The sequence below is a fragment of the Tetrahymena thermophila genome, assembly GCF_000189635.1.
Source record: "Tetrahymena thermophila SB210 genomic scaffold scf_8254650, whole genome shotgun sequence".
Taxonomy (NCBI): domain Eukaryota; phylum Ciliophora; class Oligohymenophorea; order Hymenostomatida; family Tetrahymenidae; genus Tetrahymena; species Tetrahymena thermophila.
Genome location: NW_002476418.1, coordinates 191,959 through 209,611, shown reverse-complemented (window position 1 = coordinate 209,611; position 17,653 = coordinate 191,959). Strand labels below are relative to the sequence as shown.

The 17,653-nt window shown below is 22.3% G+C and overlaps 7 protein-coding genes across 7 annotated transcripts; 1 reads left to right on the top strand and 6 right to left on the bottom strand. All coding sequences in view use genetic code 6, as the record gives it.

The window, feature by feature from the left end:
- Positions 1-195: 195 nt before the first annotated feature.
- TTHERM_00075640 (hypothetical protein) lies at positions 196-2,004 on the top strand (the record flags this gene model as incomplete). Its single annotated transcript, XM_001015604.1, has 1 exon — positions 196-2,004. One exon carries the CDS (start codon positions 196-198, stop codon positions 2,002-2,004), a length of 1,809 nt encoding a protein of 602 aa, XP_001015604.1.
- A 1,068-nt stretch (positions 2,005-3,072) lies between these two features.
- TTHERM_00075630 (cytidylyltransferase) lies at positions 3,073-3,878 on the bottom strand (the record flags this gene model as incomplete). Its single annotated transcript, XM_001015603.3, has 4 exons — positions 3,073-3,481; positions 3,537-3,664; positions 3,718-3,826; positions 3,874-3,878. 4 exons carry the CDS (start codon positions 3,876-3,878, stop codon positions 3,073-3,075), a joined length of 651 nt encoding a protein of 216 aa, XP_001015603.3.
- Positions 3,879-5,735: 1,857 nt separating this feature from the next.
- On the bottom strand, positions 5,736-6,047 carry TTHERM_00075620 (transmembrane protein, putative; the record flags this gene model as incomplete). The annotated part of the gene is made up of 1 exon (XM_001015602.3): positions 5,736-6,047. One exon carries the CDS (start codon positions 6,045-6,047, stop codon positions 5,736-5,738), a length of 312 nt encoding a protein of 103 aa, XP_001015602.1.
- Positions 6,048-7,328: 1,281 nt separating this feature from the next.
- Positions 7,329-9,939, bottom strand: TTHERM_00075610 (ubiquitin-conjugating enzyme; the record flags this gene model as incomplete). The annotated part of the gene is made up of 6 exons (XM_001015601.3): positions 7,329-8,625; positions 8,677-8,822; positions 8,886-9,141; positions 9,304-9,369; positions 9,439-9,844; positions 9,915-9,939. 6 exons carry the CDS (start codon positions 9,937-9,939, stop codon positions 7,329-7,331), a joined length of 2,196 nt encoding a protein of 731 aa, XP_001015601.3.
- A 265-nt stretch (positions 9,940-10,204) lies between these two features.
- TTHERM_00075600 (meiotic cell cortex carboxy-terminal pleckstrin-like protein) lies at positions 10,205-11,567 on the bottom strand (the record flags this gene model as incomplete). Its single annotated transcript, XM_001015600.3, has 4 exons — positions 10,205-10,877; positions 11,042-11,232; positions 11,295-11,431; positions 11,501-11,567. The coding sequence occupies 4 exons, from the start codon at positions 11,565-11,567 to the stop codon at positions 10,205-10,207; spliced, it is 1,068 nt and encodes a 355-aa protein (XP_001015600.3).
- A 530-nt stretch (positions 11,568-12,097) lies between these two features.
- Positions 12,098-14,539, bottom strand: TTHERM_00075590 (peptidyl-prolyl cis-trans isomerase, cyclophilin-type protein; the record flags this gene model as incomplete). The annotated part of the gene is made up of 6 exons (XM_001015599.1): positions 12,098-12,223; positions 12,278-12,432; positions 12,573-13,678; positions 13,904-14,207; positions 14,267-14,353; positions 14,410-14,539. 6 exons carry the CDS (start codon positions 14,537-14,539, stop codon positions 12,098-12,100), a joined length of 1,908 nt encoding a protein of 635 aa, XP_001015599.1.
- Positions 14,540-15,121: 582 nt separating this feature from the next.
- TTHERM_00075580 (bicoid-interacting protein) lies at positions 15,122-16,843 on the bottom strand (the record flags this gene model as incomplete). The annotated part of the gene is made up of 1 exon (XM_001015598.2): positions 15,122-16,843. The coding sequence occupies one exon, from the start codon at positions 16,841-16,843 to the stop codon at positions 15,122-15,124; it is 1,722 nt and encodes a 573-aa protein (XP_001015598.2).
- Positions 16,844-17,653: the final 810 nt, after the last annotated feature.

Sequence of the window (17,653 nt, the reverse complement as noted above, 5' to 3'; positions counted from 1 at the left end):
TTTAAATAAATATATAGTCTTTCATTACTGTAAACCACCCAAAAACAAACAAATAAATAAATAAATAAATTCTTTATTTAAATTTTGACTTAAGATTTTGAAAAAAAATTTGATTAAATTTTAAATGCACTTAAAATCATTTAATTTCTACTTAAATTTTTAATTTATCAAAATTAAATCTAAGAATTTATAAAAATGAACAATAGATAAAATATTCCAGGTTATAGTAATCCTTATGAATAATACAATAGCGGCAATAGTTATAAGTAGAATCCCTACTAATAGTAGCTTTAACAATAGCAAGGTTATATGCAACATTAATAATAATTTAACTAGAAAATGTCAAATAGCTATCAGCTTCCTATAAGTAGATAGACTTAGAATACTAATGCTACAGCATAATCAACAATTCAAAATTAATAATATAGATAGTAGTAAATGCCACAATAATAATATCAATTTTAGCAAATTTAAAGCTCTTATGGTAATAGATTGACTTATGAAAATTATGAAAAGCCGATACAAAATTAAAAAGTGAGTGAATAATAATAAATGCAAACTTTAAAAAAAGTTGCAAATTTCTAACATTCATCAAGGTCAAATTCTTAAGAATCCAGAAAAAGCAGTGATGATGAAGACAAGCAAAGAGATTCTGATAGCGAAGCAGAAATTAAAAATTAAAGTGAAAGTGATTCAGAAGATAATTCTTCAAAATCTAGCAGAACTTCTAGGACTTCAAGCGAAGAAAGAAGTAAAAGTAGCTCCAGGGAAAACTCAGAAGATGAAGAAGAAGATGATGATGGCAATAATAATAAAAATTTAAGTAATTCCTAATCAAATTCACCAAGAAAATCAGCAGCTAGCAATCAGTCAGATTAAGAGAGTGAAGAAGAAAACAAATCTCCATCACCTGTTAAAAAAAATAAAAAAAAAAATAAAAATAGAAACAAATAAAATGATAAAAAAAATTAGAAACAATAAGCAGAAGAAGATACAGATGATAAAGTAAATTAATCAATTGCTGGAGAATATTTGAGCAAATCAGGATTTATATTCAAATCAGAAGAATAAATTTGTAAGGTGAGAGAAGAAATTAAGTAAGTCAACAGCGAACTTAAATAAATAAATGAAGAACTGAATAAATTTTTCCCTTTTCTCAGCAATTCATAAATACGATATGAAAAAAAATAAGAAAATAATACAATAAACAAAGATAAATAGCATGGTTATTTAAAGAATAATATTGAAAATATAATCAATAATCACAGATAGCAGCAGCAATTTATTTCCAATACAGGAGTCTATCCTCAACAATTTATAAACACTTAGGAGTTAATTTATTCTCAAAATTTTCTCAATAATTCATAAAATATGCTAAGCTAGTCTTAAAATTAGTTATATTCTTCATAAAATGTTATGCCATTTCAGCTTCCATAAACTTAAGAATTAAATGCTATTGATCAAAACAGCTAGGATACAGCAAATTAAAATAATGATTTAGAAGAAAGATAGTAATATTAAATACCATAAAGAGATAACAGTATGAGTGTAAGATAAACAAAGAATACTATTGATATGCAAAATGAGACAAAATTAAACACTTAAAATTAAATTAATTTTAATTAATTGAAATCTGAAAGTAATACTCATACTTCTTTAAGTAAAATGAATAATGATGTTGATTAATCTTTTAATAAGAGTAAAGAACACGTTTCTGATAAATTGATTAGCCGCAGGTCGATTCCTAGTAAATTAACAAACGAAAAACTTCCTCAAATAGTATAAAGCAACCAAACAATAATCTCAAAAAACAAGTTATAAACAAAAGACCAACTAGGCTCTGATAGTTTAAGTTCACAGAGTAATATGAGAAATTAACAAAGTTCGGAATAGATTCAAAGTATGCAGTAATCAACAAAAAAGAATAGTCAGTCAAACGATTAGAATGAATAATACAATTTCAGTTTTAAAAATAATGAAGACAGGTTCTTAAGAAAAAAATGAATATCAAGTTATTTTAAATCTAAAAATATTTTATTAATAAAAATATCATATGTAAAAATCAAATTAATCTATTTGAATAACTTTATTTGTAATTTATTTTCTTTCATTATTGTGTTCAGTAGGAGAAAATTCAAATCATTTAATTATTCAAAGAAGAATCAATCAAAAGCAATAAAATTTTGAAATTTTAGTTTGTCTTTCATCTTCTTTTGATTTAAATTTGTTTAAAGTAAATAAATTAATAGCTAAATTTTCATTAGATATTATTATATAATTTGAATTAGATAGAGCTTATCGAACACTATTGTTTTTATCAAATATTTAAATTTAGTAAAAATCTTGTTTGTGTTATTCAAATTGGTAAAATATGTCATTTATTTTTTAAAAAGCAAAATTAAAAAATATATTTTTGAAAGCTTAAAAAATTAATGAGAATGAAAATAAAATAATAATTGAAAAAAAATGTTATATCTTAAAAAAATTAACCATACTTAATTATTTGAAAAAGTAAGTAAAAAACATTATATTGATTTTTATATACTTCATAAATTTCTAAGACTTTATTAGTAAACATTTTTTTATTAATTAATTGATTTTATCATTAAGAATAATGCACAAAAAAATACTAAAATAATATTTAATTTACTTTCCACTGAAATACTTTAAATTTATTTTTACAAAAAAATTAAATTAAATTTGAAAAATGACATCTCTTAAATAACTTTTATTATAAAAATAACTTTTCAATTTTTTGGTAATTCATGAATATTATTGTTTCACTTTTTACAATAAAATAACTAGGAAACATAAAAATTTTTTTATTTGTTCACTAAAACGAGTTATTAATATTTTTTACCAATAATATGAAGATGGCCTTAACAAACAATATGTAAAATATATTAAATTTTTAAAAATTAATTTTTAAGAAAATAATTTTAATGCGTTTTTTATCCAAATTTAAACACATAAATAAAAAATTACTTTCTTTTAAAACTTATTAATTCTTTTTAGAAGTATTTTTTTGTAGAATTAATTAATAAGCTTATAAATAATTACACTTAATATATATCAAATTTGTTAAACATAAAGATTGTTTTAGATGATATAATTTATTATATTTTAAGATAGCAGTCCAGCTTCTAGACCTAAATCTGCTGGGTAAGAGTTATTATTTTGCTTGTAGCTCTCTACTATTATTTTTCTGTAGTTAGTTGATCTTACATTCTCATATATTTTAATCAATTTATAATTTTTAGGAAAATAATCATCGAATTGCTTCCATTCTAAATTTGGTTAGCCAGCAATGATAAACTTTATTTCATTTACTAATTCTTAACCTTGATCCCAGCTAAGAAGACCTTTGATAAGATCGTAGCCCATTAAAAAATAAAAATCATATTCAGGGTTTTCTTTTTCGAATCTTTTCATTAGTGGATAAGTTGGGATGGTTCTGTTATTCTTAACTTCAATATCATTTCTTTGTTATTAATAAAACAAGATTAATCTAAAAAAATAGATAAATTAAGACTTACGTGACTAATTTTCCTTCTAGGGAGGGATTTTATTCGATCACTTCCTTTACCGCAATACTAACCATTTCTAATCTATGCTTGGGTTCAGTTTGAGTAATTTTATCAGTTCTTAAGCCACATGGAACAATCTAAATATAATAAAAATTAACTTTCTGTTTTATTTTAATAAAATAAAATCTACCCAAACTTCGTCTACAACATGTTGAAGTAGAGACTGTTTAGCTATCTCAATGTGGCTTAAAGTTGGAGGATCAAAAGTACCTCCTAAAATACCTATTCTTTTCTTTTAACTTTAAAAATTTAAGTTAAATTTTGTTTTTAATAATAGCAAATTTACTTCATTTGAAATTTTAATCTTTATTTATTTACTTTTGCTTTTTAATTTTTTTTAAGTATCTTAATTGATAATCAATTTAATTAATTATTAATTAATTAATTAGAATATGAGTATATCTTAAATTAATGTTTAAAATAGACCAACGAAAGATAGATAAATAGTATACCTGCCTATTAATATTGTTAAAATACTTTTCCATCGAATAAGCGCGGAAAAAAAAATCAAGACAAACTAGTCATCTTTTAATGATAATGTGTTTAACTGATTATACTGATTGAAATCAACGCATATTAATCAATAAAACAAAAAAGATATTGTTCAAAATTCAAAAGAAATTTGATAGTGACAATTAATTATTAATAAAATTCATGTTCTTAAAATAAGTATAATATTTAACAAATAGTAAAAAATATTTAATTTCTTTTACATGACGTTACTTTCTATTGTAAAATAATAAATTCACATATTATTCACACACAAAAAATTATTTATTTCCCTTAAATGACTAAAATTTAAATAAAATTATACTAAATAAGTATACACGTATCATAATTAACTTTTATGTATAAATTAATAGCAATGAAACAATTTTATTATACAAATTAAATAATTATTAACGTTCATTTTATAATATCTAGCTAGACATAAATTTAAAGTGTTAATTACCAAATTTTCATATTTTTATAATAAATAATTAAATTTTAAGTATAAATTATTAGTGATGTAATATTGTATATAAATAAAATAATTATCATCATAAATCTTATGCAAACTAAGGATAAATTTTTTATATTTATTACCAAATTATCTTTTTTAATACTCAATAAATGAGAAGTATATTAACTTCTTCATATATTATTTATAAGGTGATATTTTAATTGTATCAAAAAAATAATAATTACCATAAATTTTATACTAACTAGATAGAGATAAATTAAAGTATTAATTACTAGATATTTACTTTTTATAGTAAATAAATGAAATTATTAATCAAATAATTTTATTTTTAAAGTAAATAATAAATTCTAAAATTTATATTAATTAATTAGATATAAATTTAAACAATGAATTACCATCTTTGTGTAAATTATTAACAAACTAATTTTATTCAATTAATAAAATAGTGATAATTGTACATTTTTTTGAAACTCAACATTAATTTATATATAATTATCTAGTTTTTACTTTTATATTAAATTCACATAGTCATACTCTTTCTGTCTGTGTAAATTAATAATAAAGCAATTTTATTATCTAATTTGAAATAAATTATAAAAAGTATTTTTCAATGTTTGATTTCATTCTTTATTTATTATGATGGTAAATATATAAATTTTATTTTTCTATTTAACTTGAGAGTAATATTATTCAATTCCCATTTTAAGTTACACAAAGATACTTAATGAGTCTTTACACCAAAAACATTTAAGGATATTAGAAAAACTAGAATAGATTTAAGTAAGTCTATATCATAATATGATCTAAATTATATAAAAAATAAGGATTTTTTAAAAGAAATCCGATTAAATTGTATTACAAAAAATTTTTTACAGTATGTAATAAAAGGAAATTTTATTGAGCGATCGATTATTGATGTAAATTTTTTGAAAATCTTTTTAAAATGAGATTTATTGATATTTACAAAAATATACTGGAATGACAGATAAGTGAAGTTATAAATAGAATTTATTATATATTTTAGTGCTTTTTAATATAATTTAATTATGTCGCTATAGCTAAAGATATTTTATTAATAGATAGAAAAAAGCTTTCATATTTAACTATTTGTGCTAAATTTATTTTGTTATGTTTTTAAAATTCAATCAAGTTTAAGGTACTCTTTATGATTAATTTTTTGGTAATCATTTGATAATGTACATCAAAAAGAAAAAAATAACTATTATTCCAATTAAATAGCATGTAGTTCTTGAAGCTCCTCCATGTTTAAGAACATCGTCGATCTTAGAAAGTACATTTTTCAATGATTACGTGCCATTTTCATAATTAGAACTCATTTTATTTAAGAGGTCTTTCTTTTCGCTATCTAAATGGTTACTTATGTCTTAAGCTAGAAATTTCAAACTCTAAACTGATTCTTGCAATTCTTCTACTTTTTATTCTTCTATATCCCTATAAACAGCGCTGCCGTTTTGCTTTTTATTACCTCCATTCATTTTTCTAAATTTGTGCTTAATTTTTTATGTAAACTTAATGAAAATTTTAATACTTTTTTTTTATATATTTTTTTAATTAAATAAAGACCTTTTTAATCAAAATGTTAGGCTGTAAAATTGTAAATATAAGAGCTGTTCATTTCCATTCAAAATTAGTCCTCTTAGAATACATAAGAAAATCACATTACAAACGCGTGTTAATTTCTTAATATACTATTAAAATATAAATTTATTCTCTTGTTGTAGAAAACAATTATTTATTTCTAATATTTGACCAAATAAATGTAAACAAACATTTTCACATAATTGTCTATATTACAAAAGCATAATAATATGAAAATTCATAAATAAATTAAATATTCTATTTGTAACAACTTTATTGGTATAAAAATAAATTAGTTAACTAATTTAATGAATTCCATTAAAAGTTTTTTGGTAAAGAAAATAAAAAAGCTTTTTTAAAAAACACTAATAATTGATGAAGTTATAATTATTCTAAATTAAAAAAAAACATTCCAACTTAACCTCCATTTTCATTAATATTATTCATTTTTTTTTCTTTAAATTAAGGATTAAAATGAAAAATTTTGATTTTTTTTGTCAAAGGTTAATTTTAGAAATTCCTCTTAATATTTTTTATTCTCAACCAATATTCAATTTTTATTTTAAAATTCTAAGTCAGTTTTGGTTTTAACTAATTACTATCATGTATAGTTTTCAGTACGATTAAAGCATATAAACCTAAAAAATGTATTCAAACATATTTATTTAAGAATTCATTAGATTAAAAATGTTTGAAAGTTTTTGATAAAGTTTATTGCACTTTTGAAATGTTGGAATAGATGAAGAATAATTTATTTTGAATTTTTTGCATAATTAATAAATAATAAATAAGCTCTGATAAGTTAAAAGAATAATTAATTGAATGAATTTTAATAGAAAATAGAGTAAAATATACAATTAGCTATTAAATTAAGTAATTTTCCGTTTTTTGTTTTTAAATTTTTAGCTAAAATATTTATTTATATTTTTTATTAATTTATATTGAATTAATTGAAATATATTTTTATTTTAAAACAATTTATTTACTTTTTTTATTTATTTATTTATTTTTATTTGTTTTTTGATTTATTTTGAAAATTGGATAAGCTACATTAGGTTTAAAATGGTTGATTTATTATTTATTGTTTTTATTTTTTATTTTTGTAATTTCATAAAATGAGGAAAGTTATTTAAAATCTAATCCTGGTTAATTAGTTAAATTAGTCTTTGAGCAGCATCTCAAGCTAGCTTACTTTATTTTCCTAAGTCAAAAGTATTTGAATCTTCTTGTGTTTGATTGTGTTTGTACTTTCTCTTTTTAGGATGCATTTGACAACTTGTAGTGTTTAGCTGACTGGTAATGAGAAAGCTTTGTTCTTTAGTAGAATCGAAAGGATTTTGTATTAGAAGGTAATTAGATTGGTTGTTGCTAGAATCTCCTGATAATAAGACTTCTTCTTAGTCTTCTGCTAGAGGCTCATTAGATCCTCTTATAAATTAATTTCTAATGGAATGATCTCTATCACTTCTTAATGTTGGAGTTAAAGCTGTTTCATTGTTTTGGGATCTACTATTTTGACCCAAGGAAAGGTGTCTTGTTAAAATGTGAAGTTTGTTGAATGAGCTTTGTTTAAAGTTATTGGCTTCATCTTCCATTTTTTATTGATTTTCTTATTCTACAGAGGCTGATGAAGAAGCAGAAGAAATTGAAGAGCAGTAACTATTCATATAGTTGTTGGTATTGTTGTTATTATTGTTGTTGTTGTTGTTGTTGTTGTTAAAATTCATTAAATTGTTATTGAAAAAATTGTAATTTTAATTTGTTTAATTCTTTTAAAATGCAATATTTAAGTGATTTTCAAAGTTATTATATTCAGCATCTAGTATATTCTTATTTGTTTGGTTATCAAAATTGCTTATTTAAGGCTATGGCTGAAAGTAGTTGAAATTTTAGTTATAATTCATATCTCCTTCTTATTATTAGTTTATGTTTTCGAAATTGCTGGATTAGAAAGGATTATTTTTATTCAAAGTGCTACTTCCACCATTATAATTTATATTCTGGAAAATTTATGCAGAAGAAGGATCAAATATTTTTAAATTGCTTTCAAAGCTATCGGCATTCAAATGTTAGTCAATATTTTAAAAACCATGAAAAATATTTTAACTTTTTAAGCTTGTAAATTATTAATGCTAATTTTGTTAATTTGGAAAATGATTCTAATTTTGGAATGTCCTTGGTATATTATTTTATATAACATGGCTAGGTTTGCATTGATAATCTAATTGGTTTAATGTTCCGAATTCTCTTTCAGAGTCCTCGATATGATTTTCTTCTAGGTTCATCTTATTAGATAAATCTTTTTCCAAAGAACTAGTGTCATTTGACTGATAGAAAATTAAAAATTTTCTTCTAAATTCTTATTGGTTGCATTGAAAGAGCTCTGCACATTGCACATTCTCAATATTATTAGGAACAAAAGTAAGATCAGGTTCTATGAATGCAAATTTAAGCTAAAGAATAATGAAATACAATCTATTTATTTTAAAAGCTTGATAAAAAAAAATATATAAAAATTTTATTTACGTCAATGTTGGTTTCCATTCTCTGTCATCAAGTATTTTCCAATATATTTGCTTTGTGTTATTGTTTATATTAGGATGATAAATATACTCTTCTGCAAATGCTAAAACAGGTTTATAAGGGTAGTCTTTCGTTACTATGAAATAAATCTACAATTTAAATTAAGTGTTGAAAATTTATTTGCTTATTAAGTAAAATAATTATTTTATTACTCTAATAGTTGCTCCACTAAAAACGCCTTATTATGGTTAAAGAAGTACCCTTAATTTAATATGACTATTATAAAATTAAGGTTCGCAGACATAAACTAAGCAGTTTTCATCATTCAGATTTTGTTTTAGTATTTCCTAATAATCTTTAGAAAATCTAATATGCCAAAAACTTTTAAATTTCTATAGCTTTAAGGTACTCGAACACTCGCTATTTTAATAAGATTAATTCTCAAATACTCCTAAAATCCCTTTTTTGCTATTAAAAATGGTATTCTAACTAAATTGATTTAAAGCATGAAATAAAATAAATAAAAAACAAAATTTAAACCTAAAATACCACAAATAAACCATTTATTTAATTGTCTATTTATGAGATTTTTTTTAAAAAAACTAAAAATTTTTTAAATGATTCAATTACCTTTTCTTTAAGTTAGATTGTTTGTTAAATGCTTTTTGCTAAAAAGGAGTTTCATTGCTTATCCCTCTGTGAATTTAATAAATGAAATAAAATTGAAATTAATCATGTCTGCTTTATAAATATTAATAATCTAACTCATGCGAATGTTGCAAGCGGAGGGAATTATTTAAATCAGAAAAACTTAATGTATTGTTGTAATCATTCAAATGGTTTTAGTTAACAGAATACAGTTCAACGCTTTTGCTGATTTAAGCTAACTATTCATTCATTTAACTATTTGCACTGCTGTTTGAATGCTAAATAGACTCTTCCTCTTCTTCTATCATCATATTTTTGTTGGCATTCTTCATCTATTAAGCTAATTTAATCATTCTTTCTTAAATATGCAAGAAAATTTCGCTGAATTTCTTTATTATTTTAAATTCTATCTATTAATCTAAGTACTTATGATTTAAGCTTCTATCTATCTTATATATAAGTGTTTGGTAATACAAAAACTTAGTATTTATTCTGTATTATTTCTAAAATCTCCTCACTCTATCTATATATCAACATTTAAAAATAGACTAAAAAAATATTCATTATAAAAAAAATATAATAAATAAATCTACTTTTTATCTAAAATATTTTAATCATAAAAATAATTAAAATGTAATCTCTATTTTAAAATAATTGAATTTAGATTTAATTTATTCGGTTTATTTGAATTATTGCGCTTTAAATTAGCTTGTTTAAATAAAAAAAATAAATATTAACTAAATTATTAGCCTAGCTTGATTTTTTTTCAAAATATTCTAAGATTTTTTTATTTATTATTTTTAATAATAAAATTATTAATTAACAATTAAATATTTTATAAAATCATTAAAATTATTAATTAACAATTAAATATTTTATCAAATCATTAAAAATTGAATATTTTAAAAAATCTACTTTTCTTTAGTATTTTTAGAATTAATATTATTGTCTCTGCGGTTATTTTCTTAAAAAAATGTAAGAAAAAGTACCTTTTTAACGGTTTGATCTGATAAATAGATTTTAGTTTAATTGTTTTCCTTTTTTATAAATATCGGCTTAACCTTTCATTTTCTTTCTTCAGCTCTAAGCAATCCAAAATAACAAAAATTAGATAATCAATAAAGATATTAAAAAAAATAAATAATGAATTAGGTTACTAGAATATTGAAGAGAAATGAAAATAAAATGAAGATTTACTTAATGGTTAATACTTAATTAGATGGGTTTGAATAAATCTTGAATAAAAGTGAAAAGAGGATACAATATAAATTCTTGAAACGAGTATAAATATTTACAGATTAGTAGTAGATTAATAAATTGTTAATTAATAGTTTATTTTAGTGTAAATTTTCTTTTAATTATAATTTGAATAAAATTTGAAAAAATGTAATTAATTTAATTATTAATTATTTTGAAATTTTTCTGGTCGGATGAAGACAGCAATCAAATCAGGATAAATATTAATTATTTTAGTTATGATTTTGGATTTAAATAGCAGCAATACCATTCTTTTCAAGCAGAATTTCTATAAAATTTAACCACTGATCTCTTTATATCTAATAAAAATTCAAATATGTATTAAGATATGATCTATTTAAAAATTAGTTTTTTGAATATAAAGCACTCAAAAGTTCTATAAAAAGATAATATTTAGAACCACTGAAATTTTTTTGAGTGTAAACGCTTATGTTGACTAAATCAAAAATATTAAATTATTTACTGAGCTGTTTGCTTCTATTTCAAGAGTTCTTTTCTCTGTTACAAGACTTATAATGTTGTTATTTCTGTCTAATTATAATATATGCAGTAAGATTTAATATTATCTATCTATCTATTTAAATTAAACTTACTCATTTCTTCTTTTGGTAGTGTTTTAGATTTTACAGCTCCTACCTTTACATTTGTGATCTCCTTAAAAAACAAAAAAAATATAGTTATAAAAAACTTTTTTAGCAAAAATGAAAGTATATTACTTCTACCCTTATTTTTCCAGAAACTTTCTGTTTCTAGCTTTTAGGTTCACTCCAACAGATCTCCTTTATATCTTCTGTAACCCATATAAATCTCAACTTAGGACAAGTAAATCTGTGATGTTTAATAAAGAAAGCACCTATTTTGCAAATAAAAATATTTTTAAAGCTTTGAAGTGAGCATCTTGAATTGAAATCTCCAAAATTACCACTTGTCATCATTTTAAAGTTTTAGATGATCTGTAGTTAACCTAATATAGATTAGTCCATTGACATATTTTTAAAAAAGCTATGGCTTGTTTCTTGGTTTAATTTTCCTTTTAATTGTTTTTAATAATTTCAATAATTTTCAGTATTTCTAATGTTTTTTTTGTTAGAAAATCTTAATCAATTTATTATTATTTGTATGATTTATAAACCAACTAAAGTCATCTAATTATATATACAGGCTTTTACAGAACTTAAACCTTTTATCCTTATAAGATGCAATAATTATTTGGAAAGTAAGCTCTCTACAAATAAAAGTATAAAATCTTACAAAGCTTTTGCATGTAACCTTAAATTGATTTAAAACAGATAGTATTTTTTTTTAATTATATTAAAAAGAGCCTAGCTAGATTTACTAGGCAGTAAGTAAATAATAATAAGCGAAATATAATATAAAAATACTTAGATAGTTATTGTAAAGATTTTTATGTTACTTAAGATTGATTTAAAAATAAATATACAAGAAAATAAAATTAATTTGATTATATGTAACTTTAATACTTAATTTCTTATTTTACTTAAATCAATTACTTTAAAAATCAGGATATAATCACAATAGTTCTAATTTTTATATCTTTTAAAGGTCTATCAAATTTATCTTTTTTTGCTGTAGCAATTTATTAAACAATATCCATTCCTTTTGTAACTCTTCCAAAAACAGTGTGCTTTTTATAATTCATTAAAATTTAAATATAAAATAGTTTTTACAATTAATATACCTTATTATCCAACCACTCAGTTGGATTGCATGTTATGAAAAATTAGGATCCATTTGTATTTGGACCAGCATTTGCCATAGAAAGAGTGCCTGCTTTATCATGCTTAAGCTTAGGATGAAACTCATCTTCAAACTCGCCACCCCAAATTGACTCTCCTAAAATTTTAAAAATAAATTAGTTATTTTTTAACTAGAACAAATATGCTTCTTAAAAAGCTATTCATAGAACTAATTTTTCGTTCATTTATTAGCAAATTAATTTTTTTAAAATTATTTATTTTTTTATTTTATTTTACCTCCTGTTCCATCACCTTTAGGACAACCTGTTTGAATCATGAAATTAGGTATAACTCTATGGAAAATGAGATTATTATAGTAGCCATTTTTAGAATGAGTTACAAAGTTTTCTACTGTCTTTGGTACTAATTTATCATAGAGCTCTACTTCAATGTCACCTTATGTGGTTTCTATTCTTGCGGAGCTAGCTGTTGAGTTATTTTTCTTTTCTTGTTGCTAACTTAGAAGTTAGGATGCCATTTATTGTTCTTCTTTTGAAGGACGCTCATTTAATACATCTCTTGATAAAATCTTATCTTGCTAATCTTCAGGTTCTCTACCTGAAAACAAATAGAAACGATTTTTCTTGAATGCAGAAGCTATGAGTAGAGGGTCTGATGCAAGCTTTTAAGAACCACCAGTGTTGCTTGGATTTTTCATGGGCTTACCTTGATAGAGGAATAATTTAAGAAAGCGTTCTTGTTCGTTTTTACCTTAAACTTAGACTATTTTTGCTTTAGACAAAGAGTAGTATTTAATACCAACCAGTGTTGGGTAAACTAACATTTCGTTGTTTTCGTCAAATTAAAGGGAAATGCTATTGGCTTCCAAATTTGTAGGATCAAATATTTTTTCGGTTTCTCTCTCTGTAGCCATACGTCTACTGAAAGCAAATTTATCTAACTTATGCAATTTGTATTCTGGATCTTAATCATTATCTTAAATTTCTTAAATACGCTTGTCACTTTCATCAATAGTGTGAATTATTTTGCCTGTCTTAAAATTAAAAATACGAATTTGCTTATCACTGCCGTAAATAGCTAAATATTAGCCATTGTTAGACAAACAAGCTCCTAAGGGTACAACTTACTTCTTCAATAACTCGAAATAATCTGTTTAAAGCTTAGAGCTGAACTTGAACTTACTATTCTCAGGAAAATCAAAAGTCTTTGGGTCCCAAATTTCAATAAATCCTCCTTTATCAATGCTAACACAGCAATCGTATTCTTTATTAAAGAACAAGAACCTAACTGAATTAGAATGTATTTCAAGAGTCTTTACCAAATTTAATTTTTCTTCATTGACATCATCATAAACATTAATTTTTCCACTATCGAAATCACTCCTATATATTAAAATAACAAACATGAATTTTTCAGCAAAATATTTCAAAAAAATCAAATATTATTTTAAATTTCTAAATAAAACTACAAAAGTTTATCTAGATTTTATTTAAAAATAAAAAATTTTTGAAATTTCTTTAAAAAAAAAAAATTTTTATAAGTTAATTTAAAATTTGTATTTAATAAAAAATTTATTTGTTTTTAAATATGTTTATAAATTTATTTACACACATAAGTATGTTGTTTCTCTGTCATCTAACTAAACAAATTAGCAAGTGGCAGGTCTAAAATCGAATTTCTAAAAGTTATTTAAATCAGTGCTCAGTAAATCGAATTTCTTCATGGTTTAGTCAGAAGCACAAACAGTAATAAGAGAATCTTAACTCAAAGAAATACATGCTCCTGTTACTGGACCTTTATGACATCTAAAGTATTTGATTTGTTCAATTAGTTGATAAATTTTTCTCCAAAATTTGACATGTCCGTCTACACTAATTGTGATAATCGTATCGTTTTTAGGAGCTCCTATAACTAAGTAAAATATAAAGAATAAAATTAAATACTTTTAGAAATTAATTTATAAGCTTTACTCATATTAACAACCTCCCTATGCATGTAACTTTTTTCATACATTTCTCCACTTGGAACATTTTTTAATAGCACATCAACAATATCAACTATTATTTTATGATGATTATTTTTCAAAAAAACAGATAAATTCAATTCAAATTACTATTTTTTAATAACTTAACAGAAGGACCAACATCTGCGCTTTCTAAGTTTTATTTTCTTTACTAATTTTATTTGATAAGCTATTATTTTTTTTCGTTTTAAGAAACTTTGCTTTCTTCGCTGTCACTCATTTTTGATATTTGCAAAATTAATAATAAATTACGAACTAGAAGTTCTTGGATATCTTTTAATTTTTAGTTATTAATAAATTAATAATAATAAAGCAGATAATTAAATAAATAGGATTTGTTCTGCTGATAGACAGTTTACTTTAATCCCAAAAAAACTAATCAAAACTCATTTCTATATGTTTATTTTTAACGATAGATTTATAAAATGACTTAGCCAACAAACCAAAAAAATTATATAATTTTTAAGATAGAATACAATTATAATAGTTAAAATTGAATATATTTATTTTATAATTTTCTAAAATAAGCTACTAAAAGTTACTCTTAATAGATTGTCTTTATTAATCAGCCAAGAAGTATAAAATATATTTAATATCATCTGTTTAGCTTTCAAATTTCTTAGTTTAATGAAATTAAACGAAATATATATAATATACTGTATTTATTTAAGTATTTTACTTTTAAAGTAGACAACACAAGAGATAAAAATAAATATTTTTTATTTATTTATTAATATATTGAAAAATAAATAGAAATTTATTCAATTTTAAATAAAGTAAAATGGTTTGCATTATTTTAATTTCATTCAACTTTTCTAAAAACATAGACAACTCTTTTGAAAAAGGCAGGAACCTTATTACTGTTGAGCTCAGGTATAATTTCTTTTTCCAAGATAAATTTGTAATTTTCCAATAAATGTTGCTTGAATTCTCCTGGATGCAACTTGATTGATTTGAGTATTTATCTAAATTCTTCACTAAAACTTTATTTCTTTTTATATGATCTCCACTCTTATGGTTCAAGAATAAAAATTCCATTAACTCTCAGACTCCTATACACTTTATCAAATAGTCTCTTTATACCTTAGTCACCAAAATTTAAGTGAATCCATTTTGTAGTAGAAAAGCAGCAAATGGTATCAAACTTCTCAGTAAGCTCAGTACTCTCAACATAATTTTCTAATCTAAATTTTGTATTTTATGGAAATCTTCTTTTAATCACAATCTACTAAGGAAAACTTTAAATTTGGTTATCTCCTTCTTACTAAACTTATGTGTGTTCGCTGCTAACATTATTTTGCTATTCTAAAGTTAGTTCTTTATTTAAATTATTTGTTTCATCTTTTATATTTTCAGTGTCTTCATCTTTTTTTTCTTACTAATTATCATCAACTTAACTATTCAAATTCTAATTTTATTTACATTCAGTTTATTACTCAAATGTTTAAGATTCCTCTTAAATTTTAACATTACTCTCATTGAATTTTTAATCTTTATCCTTCTCTAATTAATTTTCTTAGTTTAACTATTTAAGACTATCTTCTTGTTAAACTTTGATAACCTCTTCGTTATTTTAACATTAAATTTATTTCTTATCTTCTGTTTATGCTTATTCATTATTAAATTCAGATAATATCAAATTTTATTAGATATTTTAAATATTTTCAGTTAAATTATCTTTGTTATTTAAGCTATCATTATTGCCAATTAAATTTGTATGACCTTATGGCTTTTCAAGTTCCATTTAAAAGTGATTAGAATCAGGATTTTATAATATGTTGTCAGCATTTTTTTTGAGAAACATCTCTTTTAATTTTTCATTTTATTTACTCCTATCAATTAAATAACTTTTAGGGATCTTACTCAGTTTATCTTTAATTTTTTTATAGTTATCTTACTAATTCTAAGAGCTATTATTATCCTCACTGTGTTCGTTGCAGCTGCTTTTGCATTTAGACTACTCCTTTTCTAACAAATTATAATTACCTACAGCTTTATTAATCAGATTGAAATCAATATCAATTCCAACTATTTTAAATGGAAAGTACTTTATTGCAATCAGTAATGTCAGGGACCCATCATTACATCCTATATCTAGAACTTCCTTGTTTAAAAACCAATTTCTATCTAAAACCTTTAATCTTGGATCACTCCATTTCTTTTCGTATCTGTGATCATAGTAGCTTCTAAAGTTTCCATATTAATTTTCTTTACCTTGTTTGATTAAATTTATTGGATTTGTTGATAATTTTCTTTAAATAATTTCTTCAACTGATTCTACTTTGCTTGAATCATCCTAAATTGCTCGTTTTTCTCTTAAAGGTTTATCTTAGTCAATCTAAATATTATTTTCTTCACCTTAAGTATGATTTTAATTACTTTATTCTTCCTATAACCTATCACAATTAGTTTTATTTTGCTATTCATCATCCTCTTCAGTTTCTCTATGTACTCTCTTACTAGTTTAATGCTAGCCTATAGGTAAATAGTCAGTACTAAAATTTAATCTTGCCTTTCTTTTCATCTTAATCTTTTACTAATTTAAGTTTTTAATTATTTAGAATTTTAATGATTTTAATAATTTGTAGACAAATGCAAATATAAAAGATTCAGAAGCTATTAAATTAAATGATATTAATATTTTTAATTTAAAAACATCTAAATTCTACTTTCTCAATTTAATACCTAAATTTGTATTCCACATATAATAAATAAATAAACTATTCTTAAAATATCAATTAAGGATTTATTTTATAATTTAAACTTTATTAGTCATTCGATAAAAAGAGCTTAAAAAAGGATTTTACCTTTTTCTATAGATAGAGCTAAATTGATCAAAGACAATATTTTATGTTCAAAAGCAACTGTTTTAGCCATTATCAAAAATAATAATATAGAGATAGTATATTTCAACAAAATGATTGTATTATAGTTTATTTATTCAATATTTGTCTTCAAAAAAAATTTTATACTTATCTAAAATTAAATAAATACTTTAAACAGTCTATGGATTACAAATTATTATACTGTAAATCCTCATTAATTCTAACCACATTTCCTAAAAAATTTAAAGTAAATTAATTAATTATTACTATAAGGGTCGTTTGGAATTTGAGTTGGGAGTAATTGAGAATTCATGAAGATTTAAGGTATTTTAAATAAACATAATTTGTTTTAATGATTTTTTATTTGAATACTAAAATTTTATTTGTTTTTATATTTACCATTTGATTTAAAATTGCAGAAATAGATCTTATATAATAAATTCATCTAAATTACTTCAAAATATATCTTTAGAATTAATTATTTTAGCTTTTGATTTATTTCACTATTA